This window comes from Phycodurus eques, chromosome 4 (assembly GCF_024500275.1).
Source record: "Phycodurus eques isolate BA_2022a chromosome 4, UOR_Pequ_1.1, whole genome shotgun sequence".
In the NCBI taxonomy this organism is placed as follows: domain Eukaryota; kingdom Metazoa; phylum Chordata; class Actinopteri; order Syngnathiformes; family Syngnathidae; genus Phycodurus; species Phycodurus eques.
Genome location: NC_084528.1, coordinates 6,798,721 through 6,823,329, shown reverse-complemented (window position 1 = coordinate 6,823,329; position 24,609 = coordinate 6,798,721). Strand labels below are relative to the sequence as shown.

The 24,609-nt window shown below is 41.0% G+C and overlaps 1 protein-coding gene across 22 annotated transcripts in view; it reads left to right on the top strand.

Moving 5' to 3' along the window:
• rims2a (regulating synaptic membrane exocytosis 2a) overlaps positions 1-24,609 on the top strand; it is a 163,669-nt gene that overhangs the window by 58,063 nt on the left and 80,997 nt on the right. For 2 of the 22 annotated variants that reach the window (XM_061673777.1, XM_061673776.1), the window contains exon 1: positions 5,738-6,225. The exons of the other annotated variants lie outside the window; for them this stretch is intronic. In XM_061673777.1, the coding sequence (XP_061529761.1) occupies positions 6,104-6,225 (122 nt within the window). In that variant the 5' untranslated portion in view covers positions 5,738-6,103. Of the gene's footprint in view, positions 1-5,737; positions 6,226-24,609 lie in introns of those variants that run through there. 22 annotated transcript variants of the gene reach the window in all.

The window sequence follows — 24,609 nt, the reverse complement described above, 5'->3', positions numbered from 1 at the left end:
ATAAAAACAAAGTATGATGAAAGTACAGTATGTTTAACTACAACTGGTTAACGTTTGGAGGAGAAATGGGACTGCACATCACGCTAAAAAGACCATACGAACAGTGAAGTTCAGAGGTGGGAACATGATGGTGTGGGGCTGCTTTTCAGCAAATGGTACTGGTAAATTTCATATTGTTGAAGGAAGGATGAATGGGCAAATGTACCGAAACATTCTTGACAAAAATCTGCTTCCATCGACGAGGAGGATGAAAATGAAACGAGGGTGGACATTTCAGCAGGCTCATGATCCAAAACATACTGCCAAGGAAAGTCTCAATAGGTTTCAAAGAAAAAAAATAAAGCTGCTAGAATGGCCCAGTCAATCACCTGACTTGAATCCAATGGAAAATGTATGGAAAGAACTGAAACTAAAGGTCCATAGAAGAAGCCCACGGAACCTTCAAGATTTGAAGACTGCTTGTGTGGAGGATTGGGCCAAAATCACACCAGAGCAATGCATGCGACTACTTTCTTCACACAGGAGGCGTCCTGAAGTCATTGCAAACAAAGGCTTTTGTACAAAGTATTAAATAAATACCAGTTGGCACGTTCAATACCTTTTCCCTGTGTCATTTCACATTATTACACACAACTTAATTTCTGATCGTATTTGTTTATTTTCTTTTTATGTGTGGATGACTTGGGTTGTTCCCAACATGTGGTGAAATTTTCATGTCAATAGCATCTTTGTAAATATATTTAACACATTCACTGCCATTGACGGCTTTAAAAATCAAATATCCATGTTAACTGGGAGTGCTGGCAGTGATTGAGGGGTGCTAATATTGCTGCACGTTATCATTTTTTGTCCTTGAAATTACAATATGTAAGTTGAAAAAAATATGTATCTTCTTTAAATTACTTTGGATTTATTAAGTTTGGTACATTTCCATAAAAAAATTAAAAAAATTAAAGTGTAATTGAACACGACTCTATATACAACCCCAATTCCAATGAAGTTGGGATGTTGTGTTAAACATCAATAAAAACAGAATAGAATGATTTGCAAATCATGTTCAACCTATATTTAATTAAATACACTACAAAGACAAGATATTTAATGTTCAAACTGATAAACTTTATTGTTTTTAGCAAATAATCATGAACTTAGAATTTTATGGCTGCAACACATTCCAAAAAAGCTGGGACAGGTTCATGTTTACCATCACCTTTTCTTTTAACGACATTCAATAAACGTTTGGGAACTGAGGACACTAATTGTTGAAGCTTTGTAGGTGGAATGCTTTCCCATTCTTGCATGATGTACAGCTTCAGCTGTTCAACAGTCCGGGGTCTCCATTGTTGTATTTCACGCTTCATAATGCGCCACACATTTTCAATGGGAGACAGGTCTGGACTGCAGGCAGGCCAGTCTAGAACCCGTACTATTTTACTACGAAGCCACGCTGTTGTAACATATGCAGAATGTGGTCTGGCATTGTCTTGCTGCAATAAGCAGGGGCGTCCATGAAAAATACGTTGCTTGGATGGCAGCATATGACTCGTCGGACCACAGAACACTTTTCCACTTTGCATCAGTCCATCTTAGATGAGCTTGGGCCCAGAGAAGCTGGCGGCGTTTCTGGGTGTTGTTGATAAATGGCTTTTGCTTTGCATAGTAGAGTTTCAAGTTGCACTTCCGGATGAAGCGCCGAACTGTATTTACTGACATTGGTTTTCTGAAGTGTTCCTGAGCCCATGTGGTGATATCCTTTACACATTTATGTCGGTTTTTGATACAGTGCCGCCTGAGGGATCAAAGGTCACAGGCATTCAATGTTGGTTTTGGGCCTTGCCGCTTACATGCAGTGATTTCTCCAGATTCTCTGAACCTTTTGATGATATTATGGACCGTAGATGATGAAAACCCTAAATTCTAAATGACTGAGCAATTCAGGGAAGCTCCTTTTATACCCAATCATGGCACCCACCTGTTCCCAATTAGCCTGTTCACCTGTGGGATGTTCCAAACAGGTGCTTGATGAGCATTCCTCAACGTTCTCAGTCTTTTTTGCCACCTGTCCCAGCGTTTTTGGAACGTGTTGCAGTCATATAATTCAGAGTTAATGATTATTTGCTAAAAACAAAAAAGTTTATCAGTTTGAACATTAAATATCTTGTCTTTGTAGTGTATTCAATTAAATATAGGTTGAACATGATTTGCAAATCATTGTATTCTGTTTTTATTTATTTTCAACACAATGTTCCAACTTCATTCGAATTGGGGTGTTGTAAGATGTGTTAGTGTGTGTATGCGTGTCTATATATATATATATATATATATATATATATATATATATATATACATATATATACATATATAAAACCCACGTGTTGCGTGGGCTTCCTCCGGGCACTCCGGTTTCCTCCCACATCCCAAAAACATGGATGAATTGGAGATTCTAAATTGCCCGTAGGTGCGAGTGCGAATGGTTGTTTGTTTGTATGTGCCCTGCGATTGGCTGGCAACCAGTTCAGGGTGTACCCCGCCTCCTGCCCGATGATAGCTGGGATAGGCTCCAGCACCCCCGCGACCCTAGTGAGGAGAAGCGGCTCAGAAAATGGATGGATGGATATATATATATACATATACATATATTATAACCCCCTTTTCTATCTTGAAACAATTGCCGACCACCAGACAATATTGTCCATATTAAAAACCACCCCTGCACGTGAGCAATTTAATCCCAGTCAGTGAGAATCATCTCACCATGTTTTTTTTCTCACCATCATATGTTGTGCAAATGTTAAAGGTTGACTTTTTACTGAATAGTTTTTTTTTTTCAAATCCTTTTTTTGGGAATAATTATAATGGCCATAGTATCAATATTGGTGCTTGCAATACAATTTCATTTCAATATCTCCTGTTTGTTTTGTGTTAGATTTCCATCCTTGACTACAAACCGGACTGGAGACTTCTTTTTCATGGTTACATTTGTTGAACTTGGTCATGGAAAGTAATTCCATTTCATTAAAAAGAATAACTGTGGCACGGTGAACCTCTGGTGAGCACATCTGCCTCACAGTTCTGAGGTTGTGGGTTCAAATCCAGGCTCCGGTCTTCCTGTGTGTAGTTTACATCTTCTCCCTAACCTGCATGTGTGGGTTATCTCTGGCTACTCCAGCTTCCAAAAAGACATTCCAAAAACATGCATGGTAGGTAAACTGAAGACTCTTAAATTGTCTGTTGTGTGAATTTTACCTGGATTATCGTTAAAGTAAAACCAAACAGATTTAAAAAATGTCCTATACATTTGACACATCACAGAATAGAATCTTGTTCACAAGCCGGACAATGAATGAATTAATTTAAAAAAATCGCAAAGTATGTGAAATCAGGCTTCAAAATGGTCAATAATTGAGATGTTCTTTCAGCTTCCAGATGCTGAGGTGCCTTCTTTTATGGCTCCTAAGTGGGGGGAAGTCTTGCAGTAATCTTTTGTGCCTTTATGACATCACTAGCCAAGTAATGCGTTACTCCTTAAACCATAGTAATCAGATTACAGTTACTTGTATATTCAACTGGGCGTTACTGTATATCAGTGATGTGACACGTTTCAATTTAAAATTAACAAATACTGACAGTTGCCACTAGGTTGCAGTAGAGAGTTACTGTATCATGTCAATGATGTGACACGTTTCAATTTAAAATTAACACATACAGACAGTTGCCGCTAGGTTGCAGTAGAGAGTAACATGAGGCATCTAATGGAACAAGACATCTTTCACTGAGAGTGCATGTCATATGTTTAGATAGACTCAGACTTTTTTTTTCTTTACAAATAATAAAACACTATTATTAACTATTCCTCACTCAAAGCCAAACAAAAAACCTGTATATTATGAAACAAAGGCGAGAGGTAAAGAAACGGCGCTTTGAGGCATTCTGGGAGGTCACGTTCTCCCTTCTGTGGGACAAGCGATAATATGATTGCAGACAAGCGGTCAGTCAACACTGGACGAAGGGGAGACGCTCGTGTTTTCAGGGTGTCACTATTTTGACTGTGTCTCAGCTAAAGATGAAATTATTGAAGTTCATTGTACACGCTGTGCTGTCGACAAAGTGTGATATCGCTTGGAAAGCATTACGCCAGTTTTGAAGAAACGTTTCGAGTTGCACATTTACATTGAAGTTTAAAGAGAAAGTCCCATCCGTAGATGTGGACCTTAGGTAGCTGCATGGCTAATACGACTCAAAGCTAGTGGGGGCAAAGTGTCAGCGCATTCCATGTTTGTGAACGGCAGGAAAATGTTAACATTTTAAAAAATTATACATATATATATATATATATATATATATATATATATATATATATATATATATATATATATATAATAACTTTATGAAACATTATTGTTGAAAATGCACTTCCAATAAAGTATTGGCAAAACCATAATAATTTTTATGATGAGGCGGAGTTGTCGGCATCTGCTGATTGTTACTCATGAAGTTACTTGTAATCTAACTTTGTTACTTTTAAAATCAAGTCATCACTAAAGTAACCAATTTACTTTTTCATGTTAACTGTGGCAACACTGGCAGGGAGTAGAATTCCCATTGACGGACATTACACACCCTCTCACAGGCCGCAGAGAAGCAGCCGTGCCGCCGGGACAACTTTCCCTCCTTGGAAATTCAGCGGGACAATGCGGATTCTGTGGCCACTGAAGTGTGGAACATAAGTGGCCATATAGCGCGACACGCACCGGTCCCCTTGGATGACTTTTTTCCCTCCTCCTCCTCCTCGCCCCACGGCGTGTGGCCAGCAATTGTGGGGCTGACTGCCCTTACGCTGTTGTGTCAGACCTCCGGCGGCTACGCTTACCACTGTCGGGCTGGAAAGGGGCCACGGGGATGGCCAATTGCACGCTAGACTGGTAGTAATGGGTCAGGTTATAATGAATGAGGAAGCGGGAATTCTGCCGAATGGCCACTGCGTTGAGTAAGGGGCTCGGAGTTTATATAGTGGGGGAGGGCCTCATGCCAGAAAGTATACACCGCCACTCCCAAAAATTCAGGCCAACTGAGAAGATTTAAAAAAAAAAAAAAAAAAAAAAAAGAAAGAAGCTATATCTCAACAATTCAGAACAAAATTGTTGTCAGTCTTTGCATGTTTTCAGCATTTACCTTGAAACATCTTTAATGTATTTAGAAACAAACCACGACAATGAGTTTAGTTCAACTTTAATTGACCAAACCTATATAAGCAAGCTGTACTACCCTGAATACATTAATTGTATTCAACCCAAGTAAGTTAAGTTGGACCCAATCCTAGTAATTAAGTTAAATCAACCATAATGAATTATGTTCACCCAATCCACGTACGTTATGACAGACCAATTTCAAGTTCATTGAAATCTTTTTTTTTTTTTTTTTTTTTTTTTTCCCGTAAGGGATAGTGCCCCTCATCTCCAGAGCTTCCCGCCCTCCACCCACCGCGCGCGCGCGTGTCCGTTCGTGTCGCGAAAACACACATTCCCACTTGTGAGGCGTTGCTGTCAGGACGTCACTGCATTGTAATGATGGGCTGGTGGTGTGGCCCCATGCAGACTCTGGTCTTTTTTGCGATTTATCTGCTGCTGGAGCGCGCAGGATGACATAGAGTGGGTTGCATCCCAGTGCAGCAGCGTCCGTGCGTGCGTGCGTGTGCGAGCGAGACGGCGTTCTTCGGCAAAAATATGAGTTGGTGAGGCAGCTGGTGCACGGGTGGACGCCTTTCGCGTACCCGCGCCGCGCTCTGACTGCAAGTCCCAAGAATGACAGTATGACCGAAGGATGCCACCCGGAATGCGTCTCGTCTAAAGACACGTTCGGCGAGGAGCTGCTCGTGGAGAAATATGGAACTTGATCGGCGTCGTCGCGTTCAGTGCGCCCCGGAAAATTAACATCAACACAAACCGAGGAGAATGTGAAGCGGACGGAGGCTTTGGGATGTATTGTGGGTGAACCCCCCCCCCCCCCCCCCCCCCCAAAAAAAAACCCAAAAAACCAAAAACAACAACCCTGCAAAGAGGCGAGCTGCTGTCGAACACAAAAGAAAGAAGGCAGGAAGGCGAAAATGCAGTTTGAGACGTTGCGTCAGTTCTGTAGCGCGGTTCTATCCCATTTCAATGGGGCTTTCTCGGCGCCTCAGAACATCTTGCAGACCGAGCTGCTGGAGCAGGCGCTGAGCAACATAGGGTGAGTGCTTCCTGAGCAAAGACGTGCCCTAATTTACGAGGAAGGGCTTCCCCGTTACTGAGGCGAGCCGGTGTTGGTGGTGGGAGGATTATTGCGTTTATTGATTAGCAGCCGCCGCCGGCAGAGAAATGAGCTCGCCGCCGCCGCTGCAGCTCTTTCCTGCCAGCTAATATCAGCCACGCTGCTCCCGTGCGCTATACTTGTGGGTGTGCACGTGCGCACGGTGCTTGGAAGCGTGTGCGTGAGCGCGCGCGCGTGTATCACCACCTCCAGGTTCAAATGGTAACCAGCTTGCGGGTTGTGCATCACGACGAGGTGCGACGTATTGCCCTCGTGCCTGCGGGTGCGTGCATGCTCCAGCGCACCGCTGCTGCAGCGTGTGTGCGCGCCTCGCAGCCGCTGTGCTGTGCTCGCTGAGAGGAGAACATGAGGGAGTCGAGGACCGGTGTAGTTCGACCCAGGAAAGAAGTATACACTGCAGAGCCAAACAGTCACATCCTCCCGCATGACATTGTGCTCTCGTTCCAGTATGTCACAGGAGCACACTGACAAGCATCCCGCACAAGTCCACTAAATAAAAAAAAAAAAAAAAAAAAAATGCATTCACTATTAAATACATTGATAGCTGAAACCACATGAATGTGTTTATTGGAAAATAATAAAAACAGTCTACTGCTACGCATAGTAATACCTGGAAAATCATACCGGCACCTCGATTGTTTGGATTTTGTTTCCTTCATTGCATATTCTTCATCCGGATTCAACTCGATGGCTTTTAAACAAGTTGCTATGGCTCTGGTGGGAATCGACAGACATTTAAGCGCCTGAACATGTCAAATGATAGCTAGAGAGAAGGCTGCTTGTGTGGTGTGTCAAGAGAAGCTGGATCTGGCTTCAATGCACTGGAGCATGTTATGATTAGCCTGCTAAATGCTTGTTTCACTCACAGTGAGGCCGCTGGTCATTCTGGCAAGATTGCCATGACAGACACTTTATACAGGCTGTGGAAGGGGCTCAGAGTTCCAAGAACACTATTTTCCCTCATCTTATTCTTTATCCCCGCATTGTGGTCCTGCCCCGACCCTAAAATTAGTAATACAGTCATATACAGGATTGCTTAGGCTCTCTGCCGCACGACATGAGCATAACACTCAACAAATGGAAGAGTTGAACGGGCACTCTTTGCTCGGAAACAAAGATCTGCAAGAAATTATCTCGTCTAACAGATTAAAGTCATTTTCTTTTCTTCACTCAATCATCACGTTTTCACACTCCAATCTCAATCAACTGCCCAAGATTTAACACTTGCTTGCAGTTGAGGAAAAAGAACCCAGTTGCAATGGGCAGTAATTTCCTGCATTTTCACAAAATGTGTCCTTTCCATGTATCTAATCACCGGTGTTGGGGAGTAACTAATTACATGTAACGAAATTACGTACTTTAATCTCAAAATGTATGTAAATGTAAACCATTCCATTACTGGGAGAAAATATTTCATTCATAATTACAGTGGCTTTTGGAAATGTCCATGAGTATAATTTTCGTCACATTTGAAAAATAGCTGCAAAAGCTTTTGTTTTTTTTTCAACATCACTTCCTCCTTCTGGAGCCCACGCTTGTGATTGGCTCTCTCTGGTCGTGTGGTATTGTGTATAGCGTCAAACATGACATATTTTTCCAAAGTGGTAAGAAAATGGATGGATGGATGGATGACCTTGAAGCGCTGCCATGTGGTGAAATCTATTAGTTTGTCGGAGATTTTTGAAAAGGTTAAACTTAGACAGTTTTGGACAGAAAAGAGCATTGACTTTTGAACAGTCTCATCTTTATAATTTTGGACAATATTATGAAACATTCACAAATCTGGGTTGTGCACGTTTGTCATGAGGTCAACATGGTATCTAAAGTGGTATATAAAGAACTGACAAAGTCTGGAAGCGACCAGGGAACTAAATACACGCAAATTGACGAGACAATTACATTTTGGGAAAAAATCTATTTCCATCACCCCCCCCCCCCCCCCCAATCCACACACCCCCACCTGTCGCCAATTACAATTTGGGGCACTATATTTTTCCATCAACATCCTGTCGACAATTTTTTGGGGGGGCTAAGCAACCCCTAGCGTCAAAACCTAGCGACGCCCCTGTTTCACGGGCACCACAGTCGGTGTACTGCTTCAACTAACAACCGTCGAAAATGTGTACTCGATGACCCTGAAGCCAGCAAATTGTTTATACCCGCTGAATTATTTTGACTGTGATTACCATACAACAACATAACTTGCTGCACAGCTTGGCTGTTTGTGTCCGAGGTCTCCTTTTCTTTCTCTTTTTTGTGACTCGCTTGCCCATAACATGCCTGCTAATGGGCTGCATGCTTTTAGGTCCAGCTTCCATGTATTATGTATGTGCGTGTCAGCCGAGGTCCTAATGGGGTGTGGGGATCTGTTCTTAGAAGGCTTCAATTATTCTGAATTGAGTGCTCCCTACATTTAACACACACACACACACACGCAACACAACTTCAACTTTTTCCGTCTTCACTGAAGGGACTGTCGATCTTTACATGCACATGGTTTTATTCTTTTCATAGATGATTTTGTATTGTAAGTATAGTGATTAGTGCTGTTACCTTTAAATGGTGACATCTGAGGTGCACTGGAATGGATGCAGTACTGTGTTTCAAATCGTACCAAATACATCTGTAGTGCTGCTCTTTTTTTCACTTCAAACCCAGCTCGGTGATCTTTGGTATGCTTTTATAACTCATCCTCCTACTCTCAGCTGTTCACTCCAGCTCCCAGTATCATATTGTTTTCCATAGTGAAAGCATATTTGCAACTGTGCACTGCCTTCTGACCTTTTATGAGCACTACAACATGTACAGTTAAGGACATGAGGAAAAGACAACTTTTCTATTTTCCTCAGCCCTACTTCCTCTCTTCCTGACAACAATAGTGTTGCAGTGGTGATCGGCTAATATACTACTTTAACTGGTGATTATTGCTTCTGGCTTTTATTTCCTTGTGTTTGGGACTGATTGCAAAGATAGGTGTTTGAAGGAAATAACAACAATAATGTACATTTGTTTTTTTGTGGGGAAACATACACTATATCCAAGGATTGGATAACTTCCTTATGACAAGACATGTGATTCAAGAACAACTGCAATTATGTCGTAAGTAGTCTTATAAGTGTACCGCAGTTTTGCCTAATTTCACCAGGTGTTCCCTTTTGAATAAAACTAAAAATTATTTACAACCCCAATTCCAATGAAGTTGGGACGTTGTGTTAAACATAAATAAAAACAGAAAACAATGATTTGCAAATCATGTTCAACCAGTATTCAATTGAATACACTACAAAGACGAGATATTTCATGTTCAAACGGACAAACTTGATTGTTTTTAGAAAATAACCATTAACTTGGAATTTTATGGCTGCAACACGTTCCCGAAAAAGCTGAGACAGGGTCATGTTTACCACTGTGTTACATCATCTTTTCTTTTAACAACATTCAACAAACGCTTGGGAACTGAGGACAATAATTGAGATATGGGTGTTTTGACTCATCAGCATAGTCAAAGAAGAAATTCAACTAGTATCTCAAGGCTGTACCACAAGTGTGTATTTTGGATGTTGGAGCTTGAAAATGCAAAGATTGTGTATTGTTTCCTTATGAATGCTGAAAACCATAGATCTGCAGTCTCGGCATGTACCAATGGTGGAACACATGCTTTTATAACTTTTATGCTCACTCAATAAAGTGTGCATTTACAACACAGTTCATGCGTCCAACAGAGTGTATCGATCCTCAATCATCCACGACATGTTGCAAAAGTTGAATAAAAGCGATTTTACTTATTCGTTTTACCTTTTATCCAAACGGCTTCTTCGGTTATGATCGGTTTCCTGAAAGTGTCTGGTACAGATTTCGATTCCGTTGACACCAACAGTGACAACAGGTACGTTATTCTCTGTTAGATACGACTTTCCATCCAGTTACACTGCGCCACATTCAGCCCATGTCTGTGCCCCTCAACCCCGTGGTGTTGTACCTGGGTGTTGGCAGCGCTCAGCTGCTGTAATTAAACCAGCCTTTTATTGGCTTTGTCCTCGCCACGGGAGATGTATGCGGGAATAAGGGAGGCCCCGGTTTATTGCCTGGGCATCTACGAGAGGAGTTTTGATGATTGCACACTGGAGAGGGAAAAAGAAAGTGCTAAAGATCGCAATAAAGAAGAAAGCTAAAATAAAAAAGGTTGCAGTGCAGAAGAAAGTCGATGAGTGAAAGTGTAGATAGTGAATCAAAATGTTTGAGTCCACCCAGCTCTTCAGCTTTCACAAAAGAATATCTCACAATCAGACACAAAGCGAAAGAGTGAGGAAGAAACGGTTAGAGAGAATCAGAATCATCTTTATTTTGCCAAGTATGTTCAAAAAACACACAAGGAATTTGTCTCCGATAGTTGGAGCTGCTCCAGTATGACGACATATAATCAATTGACAGAGAACACTTTTGAGACATAAAGACATTGAGAAGAACAGACACTGAGCAATAAAGGATTGCTAGTTATCTGGTAATGCCGGTACAAATTGTATTTAATTGATTATTTTGTTTTGTTTTGACAATTGTGCAAAAAGATGCAGAGTCCTGTAGCACTTAGAGCAGTTCGAATGACTAATATGGCAATAGTCCGGTGCAATGACCATTGTGCAAAGGGCGCCGAGACTTCAAGGAGTGTATGCAGTTTAAAGTGACGAGTAGCGCGATAATCTGGGACAATGTTGATTGTGCAAATGTTGCAGATACTCTTCAGTCAGTGTGCAAGTGGTGCAGATGCTACTCTGGCATGAGCGGCCAGTATTGGTCAACAACAGATATGCAAATAGTGCAGCGTGGCGACTACAGTGAGTGGACGAGTAATGTATAATTGGCCCGACAGAAATGTGACAACAAACTCAAAATGTGCCAAATGTGACAACAAACTCAAAGAAAATGGCAGCATGTTGAAATGAAATTGTAGGTTAGCTGTTTAAGAAGTTGATGTCAAGAGGGAAGAAGCTTTTGGAATGTCTGAACGCTCTTGAGGTGGTCCAGCACGAGACCTTCAAATGACTTAATGACCACAGATGTCAAGGCGACAGGTCTGTAGTCATTTAGACCCGAGATGGTAGGTTTCTTGGGGACTGGAATGATGGTGAAGCGTTTGAAACAGGATGGTACTTTGCACAGTTCCAGAGATCTATTGAAGATCTGAAAGAAGGTCGATGTTTGGTAGCTCAAAGTAGACCATATACTTGTAGTAAGATAAGGATCCTGCTGATGCCCTCAATCCCTGGTTTGCTTTCCTGGATTCTAATCATGTTGCCCTGCGAGGTAGGCGAAATTATCTTTGGCAACTGTGGTTGCAGGTTGCCTCAGTGCAGCAGTGAAACAAGATGTGCAAGGCACATAAAGGCAGCAACAAATACAATAGATACATTTCAACAGAAATGTTGGCCCTTACAGAGCTCTGACATCTGGATCCTTTCCATGCCCATGGTGCCAAACTGATTACATCAAAGGTTGAAAAGGCACATGTGGGTGCATTTGTGTGTGTGTGACCCTTGACCATAAATATTCACGGTTGAGTGACAGTAGCTGTAGAGTTCACAACGTAAAACACCATTTCAATTTCACCATAGAGGGTACTTCCTAAACAACCCTCCTCTTGTCTGGACTAAAGAGAGGACACACGTGTGACATAAAAGTGTGTTCCTCCATTTGTGTTTAGGGTAGCACTAGTGGTTTGCCATGCATCTGCAGTCCAATCCCTATGAGCTCTATTGCTTTCTGAAAATCCATCTTTTTTTTCTGCTCACACTGATGTCTGATGTCATTTGTTTTTTGATAGCCAGAAGGGAGAAGATTAACTGCATGGATGGTGCTTTTCCTTCAACCATATGCCCCAATGTGTGATATTATTTGTCAATGTCAGGAAGTATTTAGTAGTTTGAAGCGGGCCTAAATTTGCCTGACTTTGCTGTTATTGCGGCGGCACAGTGGCCGACTGGTTAGCACATTTGCCTAACAGTTCTGAGGACCGGCGTTCAGGTCCTGGCCTCGCCTGTGTGGAGTTTGCATGGCCTCCCTGTGCCTGCGTGGGGTTTCTCTGGGTACTCCGGTTTCCTCCCACATCCCAAAAACATGCGTGGTAAGTTGATTGAAGACTCTAAATTGCCCGTAGGTGTGAATGTGAGTGCGAATGGTTGTTTGTTTATATGCGCCCTGCGATTGGCTGGCGATCAGTTCAGGGTGTACGCCCGAAGATAGCTGGGATAGGCTCCAGCACGCCCGTGACCCTAGTGAGCATAAGCGGTGCAGAAAATGGATGGATGGATGCTCTTATTGCCTGCTGTCAGCGTAGGGCCTTTGTGGAAGGGTAGCTACAAAGGTTATTTCACAAATCCTCTTGTGGCGTTGCTCTATGTTGCTTATTAACCTTAAAATATGTTACATAACGTCATTATTTTGTTTTCACTTCAGATGTATTGATTAAGTGAGTTTTCTTAGAGACCCATGTAGCATACACAAAATGTGACACTATTGGTGACTCAATGGAGCAAGGGATTACATATTTACTTTACGAAATCAGGTGGATTATACACATACAAAATAACAATGCTCAATGAATTAGTATGGTAATTAGTTTAATGACATTGCACAATATCAGAACAGCTTTCGGTATGCATTGCAGTTCTCTACCACTGTGAACTGCAGCAACAATGCTAAGGATATTGTTAGATTACTGCTTCTTCTCTTTCAGTTCTCCCATCAGAGGTTGTCTACATTGCATCAATTGAATGGCTCGGTTTTTATGCAGGACGGATGCCCTTTTAGATGTCGTCCTCCCGATTTCTGGGCTTGGGACCCGCGCTGTCGATCTCCAATGGCTGGGTGTTTGGGTATTGGCCAAGAACCAAACACAGTAACTTGAACGTCAAAAAGGGAGTAACATGTACCATTTACACTACCAATGTCCATTTTTTGATCAAAAGTGAGTATTATCACCATTGGCGTCTGGTCAATAGAGGGCGCTAAGGTGCGACCCCACGGCTTAGCTTCGTCACCATGAATAAAAACAAAAATTAGATAGTGAAAATGAAACAAAAATATTTCAAAGTATATTTATTGTATATCATATTTCAGATGAAAAGGATAAATACTAGTATACAGTGAGTAAAAATGTTCGCTTATCTGCGCACACATGGGCTCTCAGTCGAAGCATAGTCAGGCGTTCATTTCCAACGCCTACGGAGGAATGCACCCTCCCATCATGGAGCCGACATCACATCCGGCTATTGCCGATTGACTAGTGGAACTGTTTTTGGGCTGAGTTGCACGCGATTGGATTATTGTCTGTTGACCTGTACGGCAGTCAAGCGTGGCACAGTGTGTGTTGGATCCTTTTCCCATCACATCACTACTGCCTTTGTTCAAAGTAATACATTTTAAATATGTCCAAAATGTTTGTAATCAGACATAACAAATTCCAGTGTATATTATATAGTATTTCATTTTATTTTGTACTTTTTTCTTTTACTCCCTCCATTTGAGCACAGATCTTTCTTTATCTGTCACACTGAAGAAAAAAAGTTTACCACATTTTAATCATGTACTGTATAACTGATGTACATGATCAAATTAAGGACTTTTTTCATTCTTTTTTTGTTAGCTTCCTCTTGTGCTGTACGTTAAAGCCAAGGGATTCTTGGAGTGCAGGTACTGTTTTGAAGCAGTCCTGAGTGAAATGTGCACTGCACAGCACCTGGTAGGGTGTAGGCGTTCTCTCGACTTGTCTTGTCCATTCCTGCTTAAGTCGGGGGTCCTTTGGGAGTTTAAACAGGCTAACGTTTTCTCCAGTCTCGTTGGAACATCCTGCAGCCACGCAACGTTTCGGCATCTTAACTTGTCTGAAACATAACTACTCGCTTTGCGGAACTACTACGGGATGAGCTAGTAAACAATGCAACTTCCTGTCATCTGATGACGTCACATGTCAAACCGGAAGAAGCAACGTCATCGTTTAGGGCGGCACATTTGAAAGCGAAAATCCGACAAAGATTTGACTAATTCAGTGTAATTCTGGCTGATGACTATGGTAATTTACGTATCAAAATTCTGCATATTTTCAATATATGTATACTTCAGCCAATCCTTCTCATCTTCCCTTTAAGAATGTGTCAGAAATCCTACATTAAAGGGGTACAAATACCTTTTATAATGTGAATGTCGTGGAATAATTCAGTTAAAAAGATAGTTGAATGATGTTATATACTGTATCTAAATAAATTGGATGTCATTCGATTGTGCAAGTCATCATAATGTTGGAGTTGGTCAATGTAAAGTGTCTAGCATACGGTATGCTGTAGTTATTGTTTAGTAAATGAGAAATCCTGCTCCTATTTCTCCCTCTCATAAGGAATACAAAATGGACCTGATATAATTATATATACGTACCTTATATCATTACATTATTCTGATTATCTCTCTGCATTGTTTCATAAATAGCTAGGAGGCTGCTTTTCACGTAATCCTGTCGCCGTGGAGAAAATGCAAACCAATTTCATGCTCCAATTTATTAAATTACCAAAAATACACTTTAAGAAGCCGTGTGACAACAGAATCATGAAAAAGCTTAATCTAACATCTGCGTCTATCCAGCCCATTGCTGTCGTCATCCATCTCATCCCTAGCTTGTTCTCAAATCCTCTTTTGGCGCACTAATGGTATTCCACAAACTCAGTGAGATTAATTATCTGCATATTTTGCAAAGACTGCACCGTGTGCGGTTCCCCTGTCTGCCTGAACGTGTACAATTAGCTCCGTTCATTTGGGTTGCAAATGAGTCGGCCCTCGCGATACTCGGCGGTCTCACTGGGCCTCTTCTGCCATACAGCGGAGAAGAGAACTCAGCCAAGGATTGATCAAAAGATTCCTACTCTGGCATACAGATGCTGAGTAAACAGAGAAGAAGAAGCTGCAGTAACCTCCTTCTACATCCACTTCTTATGCCTTCATTATTTTTGACTGTCTGGTGGCTAGTATTAATGAAGCACCATGTAATATGCATTTAATCGCCAGTATTTACTCGTTCATTAGGTTTTAGGATAGTAGTTGATCTCCCTGCCTCCCAAAAGAGAAGCTCAGTTGCACAATTTCCTTTTGTCCACTGGTGGTGTTTTCGTCAATTTATTGACATTTCACATTCTTGTAACAAGACTATCAATAATCTTGCATTCATCCCATCTCCATCGTCTTCTTCATTGCATTTTCTCACATTTGTATATATGAACCTGAAGGATCATCACCGATCAAATCATTTAATTACCGATCTACTTGCTACACAGATGAGGAGTTTTTCTTGATGCTTGAAGATAACCACTATTGTCGGTGAATTATGCCCCAGTGTCTTTTCTTTCAGGCATTTGTCACACATGCTGTCCTGTACAATTACAATTAACCCATGGAGACCTTTAGTCTGAGTTTTACGCTCCAAATGTCTGGTTGTGTGCCGCTCGATTGAGACGTTAACTTGTCAGTGCCGCTGAGCACAGACGAAAAGGTCCCTATGCTGATCACACAGGTGCCGGCAAATAGCTTTATCATGACATGACGAGTGGAGGTTAGTGTGCATTTGTTAATGATGAACAAAAGAACAAAATTGTATCTTTGCATCTGAGTGACGAGGTTTTTTTTCTGCTGTACATTTTGAGAACGATATTATTTCTCAGAATCATATTTCTAATATGACGGCCGTCTAGTGCTTGTGACATTATCAGTAATTATGATAAGAAGATTTTTATGAATGATTTCAGACTTATTTTCATACACAGCACATCTGCGCCCTGCCACAGATCGTGCAAGCCGTGTGTGTTTGCCAGTTTGGCAGACCACTCTGACCCGAGCTGGGCGTTCTGGCACAGCAAAGGGAGTGAGCCTGGACATGTGCCTGATGGAGTGACAATTTGGTCGCAGAAAGTCAATATATATTTATGGTTGCTCAGACCAGGCAGTCGAACTGCCGGCACAGGCTGGACTGCTGGTCAAATGCGATTTTGGTGAATTTGGGCACAGGCAGACAGATACTGAGATCCGCAGACATATTGAAGTTGCCAGCTGATATCACCAGCTCATTCTGTGTTTAAATACGGGTACCTGCTCACATTGTCTGTTGCCACACCGTCCAGGAGCAGTGACAATGATGCGTAATCGCTGCGATTACGCATCGTCCTCTTCTGCACAGAGATGTCTCCGTCGAGACTGTCATTGCGTCACATTTCAAGGGAATGAGAGGAGCTACTTTGATTGATGGCGAATGAAGTCGCCTATAAACACTCCCACAGTGGTGCATCCCGCCCACTCTCTTACCCACTGGCCTGCACTGGTCTCCAAACTTACCTTTCTAACCCTCCCCTTTTTTTGTGTTAGCAAGAATACATAAAACCTACTCACTTTCAAGTTTAACTACCAATTGAAATATACTGTAATAACTGTTATTGCACCTGCAGTTACTCCAACATTAAGCTAAATCTAGGAATTTACATATTCATCTTTCAGTGACAGTATCCACCAACTCCCTCTCTACATTTGATGTGTTCGGCAAAGCAGAACAGAGCATTTCGTTTACATGGCTGCACACAGCGATGTAAAATTAATGTAGTTCTAACTTTCTGCCCAGGTAGACAATTAAGCTATAAACGCCATCTGTGTTATTTTGTTCTGCACAGTCAAATGATAAGCGTCGTTAATGAAAGTTGGATCAGTTATTCCATGATTATTATTATGCTGTTAGCAATACAAACATATATATAACCCTTTGTTCTTAATTTTCCTGATGTGGACAAAATGCATTTAACATTAATTACATCCTAATTCTTAGACTTTTATTGCCTAGTCACCATGTGTTCAAATAATGAATACATTTTGGTATGAAATTCCCAAAATAAAAGAGGCTTAATGAATTACTGTCTGTATACAGTGTTTAAACTAAAATAATCAAAGAATAACAAAAGCAACAGAACTATACTATTTAATTCATTAGTCCTACTCTGAGTACGATCCAGCTGCTACACACCCATTTTTAGACATCACTGTTGAGGAGCTAAAAGACTTCCGCGAAGAGTTGATGTTTCACGAGCGCACACAAAGAAAATGTATTTAAGACCATTTCTTGTGGCTGAATTTGCCTTCATGTATGTTATTTATTTAGTTAAAGTGATATTGTTCGGCAATATACCGTTTCAAATTTCCATTTGATATTTTTTCTTTTTGACTTTCCTGCACTGATTTAAAAAAAAAATAAAAAATAAAAGTTACTTATAAGTTACTTATTACATGAGTACTTATTTATTCTTAAGTAATTTTTTGGAGGACTACTTTTTACTTTTCTCGCGTCATGTTTTTCTAAAGTAACAGTACCCGAACTTGACTACATTTTTTAGTTCCTCTACCAACCTCTGGCTAAGTGTTATGCAGTCAACCAATCAACATGTATTCATTACCAATTTGTTTAAATATCTCTTTCAGAATCTACAGTAGTTTTGAAACTAAAATGTCAGGAATTGTTTGTGAAAGATTCCCATGGCTTTAGTTCCCAGCCACAGGATGTACTGTCCATTAATAGTTGGCTGTAGTTTCATGCACTTTTCGATGATAGCTTTCTTTGCCTGAAAGATAAATGTTCTGCGCATTAGCAGGATTAGGTGAGAATGTCAAGAATGTCTTCAGAATGTTAAGTGAGTGGGAAGGATCAGTGTAAAAATATGAGACTGGCATTGGTAAGCCCAGACGATGGGTTCATTCTTTCTTTGGAGGCAGACAAGGTGAGGTGTTATATGAGACAGCTGCTCCCCACAACCTTCAACCCCACATGAAGAGCTGTTTAACCTGAACCACATCATCATTTGTCAGCAATGATTGGACAAACAATGGAGCGCTGCTCACCTTGACAACACCTCCATCTCCCTACCTACCGCTGACAGGATCTCACTTCCTGTAGCTTGTCCGCTCCTGCATTCACAGCCACCTTGCTTAGTCCTTGCTTACGGATTGGTGTGAGGAGTCCAGCCCAGCCCAGCCGCTAGGTTCAACCCGAGAGATGTTATTTTGGTCGGCAAGAATGATTAAAGCCTCCTCTGACTCACCCCTCAGCTTTTTCATTACCTCCCCACTTGTATCACCAGAGAGCCCGACAGCGTCACTGCCTCTGATTTCTAATGCAGCACGCTCATTGTTATGAAAACTGCAGACTTAGCAAATCCAAAAGAGTTGGTGCGTGCCTGTGTGTGTTTCTGTGTGAGGGAGAGAAAGGACAGAAGTTGAATTCTATTGCAAGGAAGTGACAAAAACAAAAATTCAATATAAAACATTTTACTATTCAGGGTAACTCAGTAACACCAAAAGGAAAACACATGGCAAGTACTATGCAGTCGACAAAGAAGCATGCATGAAAAGAGGGTCTCTAGGTAAATTGTGGAATTTCAGATAAAAAAAAAAAAAAAAAGTTGTGTAAAAATGGTGGCTTTGAGTGAGTAATGAGAGGCTAATGTAAATCTATGCAAATGAAAATATATGCCATCTATGCAGTCTGCTGGTATACATTGCCGAGTTGGGAATACAGTCAACTGGTCACTTACTTAAAGTGACTGCAACCGATACATTTGAGATGGACTGATTAAGTGACTGATTTTATCCTGCATGGGATAGAAATGTGTTATGACAACAAAGTCAACATTTGGGACAGTCATCATACCAACGGTTATTTGTTTGAACTTTTCATACTTTGCTGTTGTCGGACCATAATTCTTTAGAAATGTACTGTATAGCGCATTTAAAATTTCCATCTTGTACACTTTCATGTTGTAATAAGTACTGCACAGATTTTGGTGGGGATATGTTGTCTCGTTTCAAGTCAGTTGTTTATACAATTATATTATGAAATATTTACATAATTTAGAATAAACAACTGGTCTGTCAGAGCGCTCTAACACAATAATGCAATTAGTTTGTATTAATATGGGAAAAAAAAAGTAATTTCAGGATTACTACTACACACATTACACATGCACTTGGTTTTGTTGCTGACATGTTGTGAGTCACGTCACATGCTAGCAAGTCGTTTTACATTACAAATAAAGAACACCAAAATATTTTAGCAAATTCCATTTACATACTTGAACTAAGACATGTGCACAGATAATGTTATGTTCTTTATTGCTTTACATTGTTAAATAAAGGCAAACCCTATTGTCACGTGTTGGGGAGTAGCTGGACCCAAGAGCAGGCGGAGGCAGATGTATAATGATGGACAGTTTATTGAGGAAAGGTTATGAAGGTGGTCCTGGATGTGTTGGCAGGCGGCGGCGTGGACAGGTGGCAGGCAGTGGACAGAACAGGCAGCTGGCTTGGTGGCAGGAATGATGTGGGTCAGGAACACGGGGGAGCACTGGGAAGGAGGAGACAGAAGAGTTAACGAGGGAAGCGAGGAACAGTATAGCTTACTTGACATAAGGTGGGCCGTGGTACCTGTAGGAGAGCCTGGAATACTTTGGCGAGGATTTCCGGGAACAGGCAGGTTTATATACACCAGTGGCGATGAGGCTGATTGAAGACAGCTGCTGAAAACAGAGAGGGGGGGGGGAGGACACAAAGCGCCCTCCCGGCACCAATAATGGAACTGCAGGGCAGTATATGACACCGATGATGGTATAAAAGATGAGAGAATTGAGTGGAATCGCCACGTTATCAGAGGCATCTTTTTTCATCAGACCCAAAGCAATCACAAGAGAAAATGGTGATGTTACCTCTTCATTTTCCAAACAGATCTTATTTTATCAACTTACATTCCCCTTTTCAGCTTGACACCATTTAATCGAAATTTACATCTTCTGATCAACAGCCTCCAAGTCTATTTCTTTAGCAGTTAATATTTGATGGTATTTAGTATTGTCACAATCTTGAATTTGACATAACTGTTAGCCATCTCAGATGTTTATTAAAATCCCTCAGTGGTTCTCCTGTTGGCTGTAAATGACTGCGTTGTTTCTGGGCAGCTGTTGAGGGGGACCAAAAGTAGCGGTGAGTGTGTGGGCTGCTTTGTTTTCCAGGCTAAACAAGGTATGGTTGGATGACAGTGAGCCAGCACAAACCAAGCCCAGACACTGAAACTGGCATGGCTTAATTCATTTCAGATGTTATTGTCAAATAAAAGTCAAATACCTGCATTTTGTAGGAATGTGTTTTCTTTTGATGTGTCAATGAGGATGCCTTACAAAGTGGTCATGTTGCAGTGAGGTCAAGTCACACATCATTTACAATTGCATGTATCTCTTTATGTATTCAATTGCGCATTACCAATCTTTGCTGGGTGAGGTGTTTTTTTGATTACACGCAGGCTGTTTAGATTACACCCAGCCCATTTTTTGAAAGTCATCTGTATTACCTTTAAGATCAAGCAAACACATAATTTGTGCCTCTCTCTGTGCTTCTAGAGGTGTTGCATTAAGTTCCAGCAGTAAGGAAATTTTTCATGCATTCTAGCCTTTTTGGTGTGATAAAGAAAATATACAGTACATTATTTGCTCTTTTAACTTTTTTTCTGCAGAGAGGAACAGGAAGCAGCAGTGTAGTAGTTCTGACTTGTATCTACTGTAATCTTGATGGCATAGTCTGTTGGGGCTTGGCCTACATTGAATGCTAGCCGTGCCTTTTCCTAAAAAGGAGACCTAACAGGCGGTGCAGTGCAGAGGCTGTATTAACCATACACAGTATAAGCAGCAAGAACAAACACGGCACACTGGTCGGTGTGCTTATGGAAGGGAGGATGTGTTACTGCTTGCCAATTACTCATATTTTCACTACATTCAGTCCAAATTCAGTTTTTTATTTATTTAAAAAAAAAAAAAAAAAAAAAACAGCACAAGGAGATGGGTTGTGGCTCTGTGTTTCGTCAAATTAGACTGCCCACCTATGGATAGTATTCAAATCTATACAACTAAATTGATAAAGGCCTTTATTTGAGACATTTTCTCAAACCATTTGGGTATGACATTACAACATGGATATTGGATAAGAGGTGAACAGTTCATTTTTCCTCCCAGGTATTTGCACCTGAATCGTCTACACAATTTAGAATATATATATTTTTTGTGAGCAAAATTATTGGGATAAATAGACTTAAAGCAGTTTTATTTTTTTTTCAAATGTATTTGCGAATGCAAAACTGTTTTTGAGGTATTAACAAAATTAAAGGTCAAGTGAAGTGAAGTAGCCCTTGCATTCTTTGTTTTTATATACAGACCCTAGAAGAAAATGTTTGGAGACCCCCGTTATAAATGGTCCTTGGGTGTGAATGTGAAGGATTGTTTCTCTATATGAATGTTCCCTGTGGTTGGTGGGTGAGTCCAATCTTGCCCATCTGTCTGTTGCGATAGGCTCCATCTCACCAATGACCCTAATGAAGATAAGCTGTATAGAAAAGGAATGGATAGATCTTCTTTGTGGCTTGTATGTTTTGAGTCATTAGCTTGCCGAATGATGGAGGATTTCCCATTCAGTTAAGTTGCCGATTTCTTTAAATTGCCTTTTTTTTCTTCTGTAGACTTCCGAGTTCATTGTTGTTTTGTTTTAAAGCCATGACATTTCCTCCACTGAATTTCACAGATGAGCGTGTATATTGAGATCATAAACTTTTTTATTTTATTTTATTTTTTTTACTTAAACTTCTGCTTTTATCGCTTTTATAACTTTTATTGGTAAAGTTGAATCTTTTTGTCATTATCCCAGAGTTCTTTTAGGTTAATCTCTGTACTTTTAGACAAATTCCAGCCTGGCCTTCCTATTCTTCATGCTAATGAGTTGTTTGTCTCTTCTGGTGTCGTCTGTTCATGACGTCATCTGCAAACATTAGATTGTGATACCTTCACTGATGGCCCTCCACTGATGGTTGTTGCAGATGAACAATTGGTTTCGGGCGCAATTTACTGCTGTCACGTTTGGCATCAACTGCTCCTATTTTCCTTGATCGACCCATTCGATATCTGTTCGTTCATCAGTAGTTTATTTGTTCTTCAGGGCATCATTTTGGTAAATGTTTAATCTTGGTTTTCATCAGTCCATAAAAGGCTAATTTGATTTAAATAACCTGTGTGTAGCGTAACCCAGATCCTGAATGTCTGTGTAAAATTTCTACAACACTAAAAGATAAGCGTGGAATGATAGGTTTGTTAGTAGTTTTCAAAAACTTCACTACTGTGTTTGCAGCACCAAATTATTCAAGTCTCCAAGTACGTAGTGTCCTCAAAGTTTCTTGTCCAGCTTTAGTCTTGCAGTCCTGCACCATTAATATCAGTGGCATGACTCTTGAAGGAGCAGAAGCTGATGTCCCTAAACTGCGTCAGTGTCAAGTTTGGGCACTAAGTGGACCTGATGTGCAGGAGTGGAAATACAGAACAAATCTTCACAGGACAGTTTGTACCTGAGGAGGAGGCAGAGGAGGAGGAGGACAAACACCCTTTGAAACAACTAAGAGAAGTTTTTTTTTTTCATCGACGAAGAAGGCTGTTTCTGTTCCTGCTCGTAGTTAGCTGGGATAGGATCCAGTATACCCGCGAACCTAGTGAGGATAAGCGGTGAAGCAAATGGATGGAATGGATAATGCATTGCATGGCCCTCTCTACCAAATAAAGCATGGTTTCATCCGCATTTATGATTTTTTTTTTAATTGTCATACCTTTCATGGTGATCAACATAACTAAACAGGATCTTTTCTATTAACCTTAACCTCAACCCTTGTGTGCTGAATCCACCCCTCCTGCTATCATGTGATTGCACACATCAGTCTGCTGTCACATCCACTCTCAACAATTGTCCTTTGTAGCTCAATGGGGAAACATGATTGGACAATCGCAGTAACAGATGTGAAATCAATATTGGATTGTAACGCCTCAACTATACGCAGTCAATCTTAACACACATGCACAAATCCCCACAGAATAGACCAGATCAAACTCAAACCAAGTCACTGAAAACCAGCTACATCATCAAAGTGCCACGCCTGGGAGACATGTAGAGTATTTGCATAATTATAATGCATAGAAATGATGAGGTAGAGAATTTTTTACCCACCTGGACTTCCAATCGCTGTCTACCCCTCCTCTTTCGCCTTTCTATTGCCTCTCTGCCAAGCATGCATTATCTGTATAAAACCAAATAAACTATATAATATTAGGCCCTAATGCTGAATTAGATAAGCTTGCACAACTTCCTCTGCTTGTGCTTGGTGATGAATGTTGTTCTTTCTGGCAGGTTGAGCATCATTGCTGCTTGACCTCCACCCATTCATAGCAGTCAAATGATGATGGTGTTAATCTTGAAAGTGAGCTCTCTTTCGACCTCCAGGACCTTCCGCAGCAGTTATAAATTGTGCTCTCTAGCTATATACAGTAAGGGGAAGGAAACTTTCTGTACAGCAGACTGGCAGAAAAAAGCAGACCGTGCTGATGCTATAGCATGTTTTTTATCATATATGGTAACACCAATATGCTTGGCTATATTTCTTTTATTTTGAGGGGTCTCGCAGGTACACAGTCAGTGGCGAGAACTATTGAAGGAATAAATGATGATTCGTAAATGTCAATGGACCATTAGTCATTATTGCTTCTCTCGTCTTTAATGCTTGAGCTCACACTAACACATCCAGGTTGCTCTTTTCTTTTTGGTTATCTTGTTTTAATAGTGACCCTCCCAAGAGGTATTGTTGTCATTAGTAGACCAGATTGTCTCTCAAGGAAAGCGCTCTGCACCATGGTGTCACTCATTTGTTTTCATTTGACTTCTCTCCATTATACACAAAGTAGAGGTGGCACTATACCCATTGGACTGGTGTTGCTTTTTCCCAATGAATAGTTTTGCCTTTTTTACTTAACAAGTGTCTCCAGCAGCAGAATAAGCAAAGAGCACAGAGCTTGCATCGCACAGGCTATTGAGTCAAACTGGATTAATGCATTTGCTGCTGCTGGGGTTCTTATCATCTATAGACAAAAACAACAAAAAAAGTCACTTTATAGGGCCCACTTGAAGGATGATTGGAAGAACACATTTCTGTCGGGCCAATTATACATTACTCGTATGACTACTACAGTGAGCAGTCTCGCCATGCTGCACTATTTGCACATCTGTTGTTGACCAATACTGGCCACTCATGCCAAAGTAGCATCTGCCCCACTTGCACACTGAGGAGTATCTGCAACATTTGCACAATCAGCATTGTCCCAGACTATCGTACTACTAGTCACTTTAAACTGCATACACTCTTTGAAGTCTCTGCGCCCTTTGCAC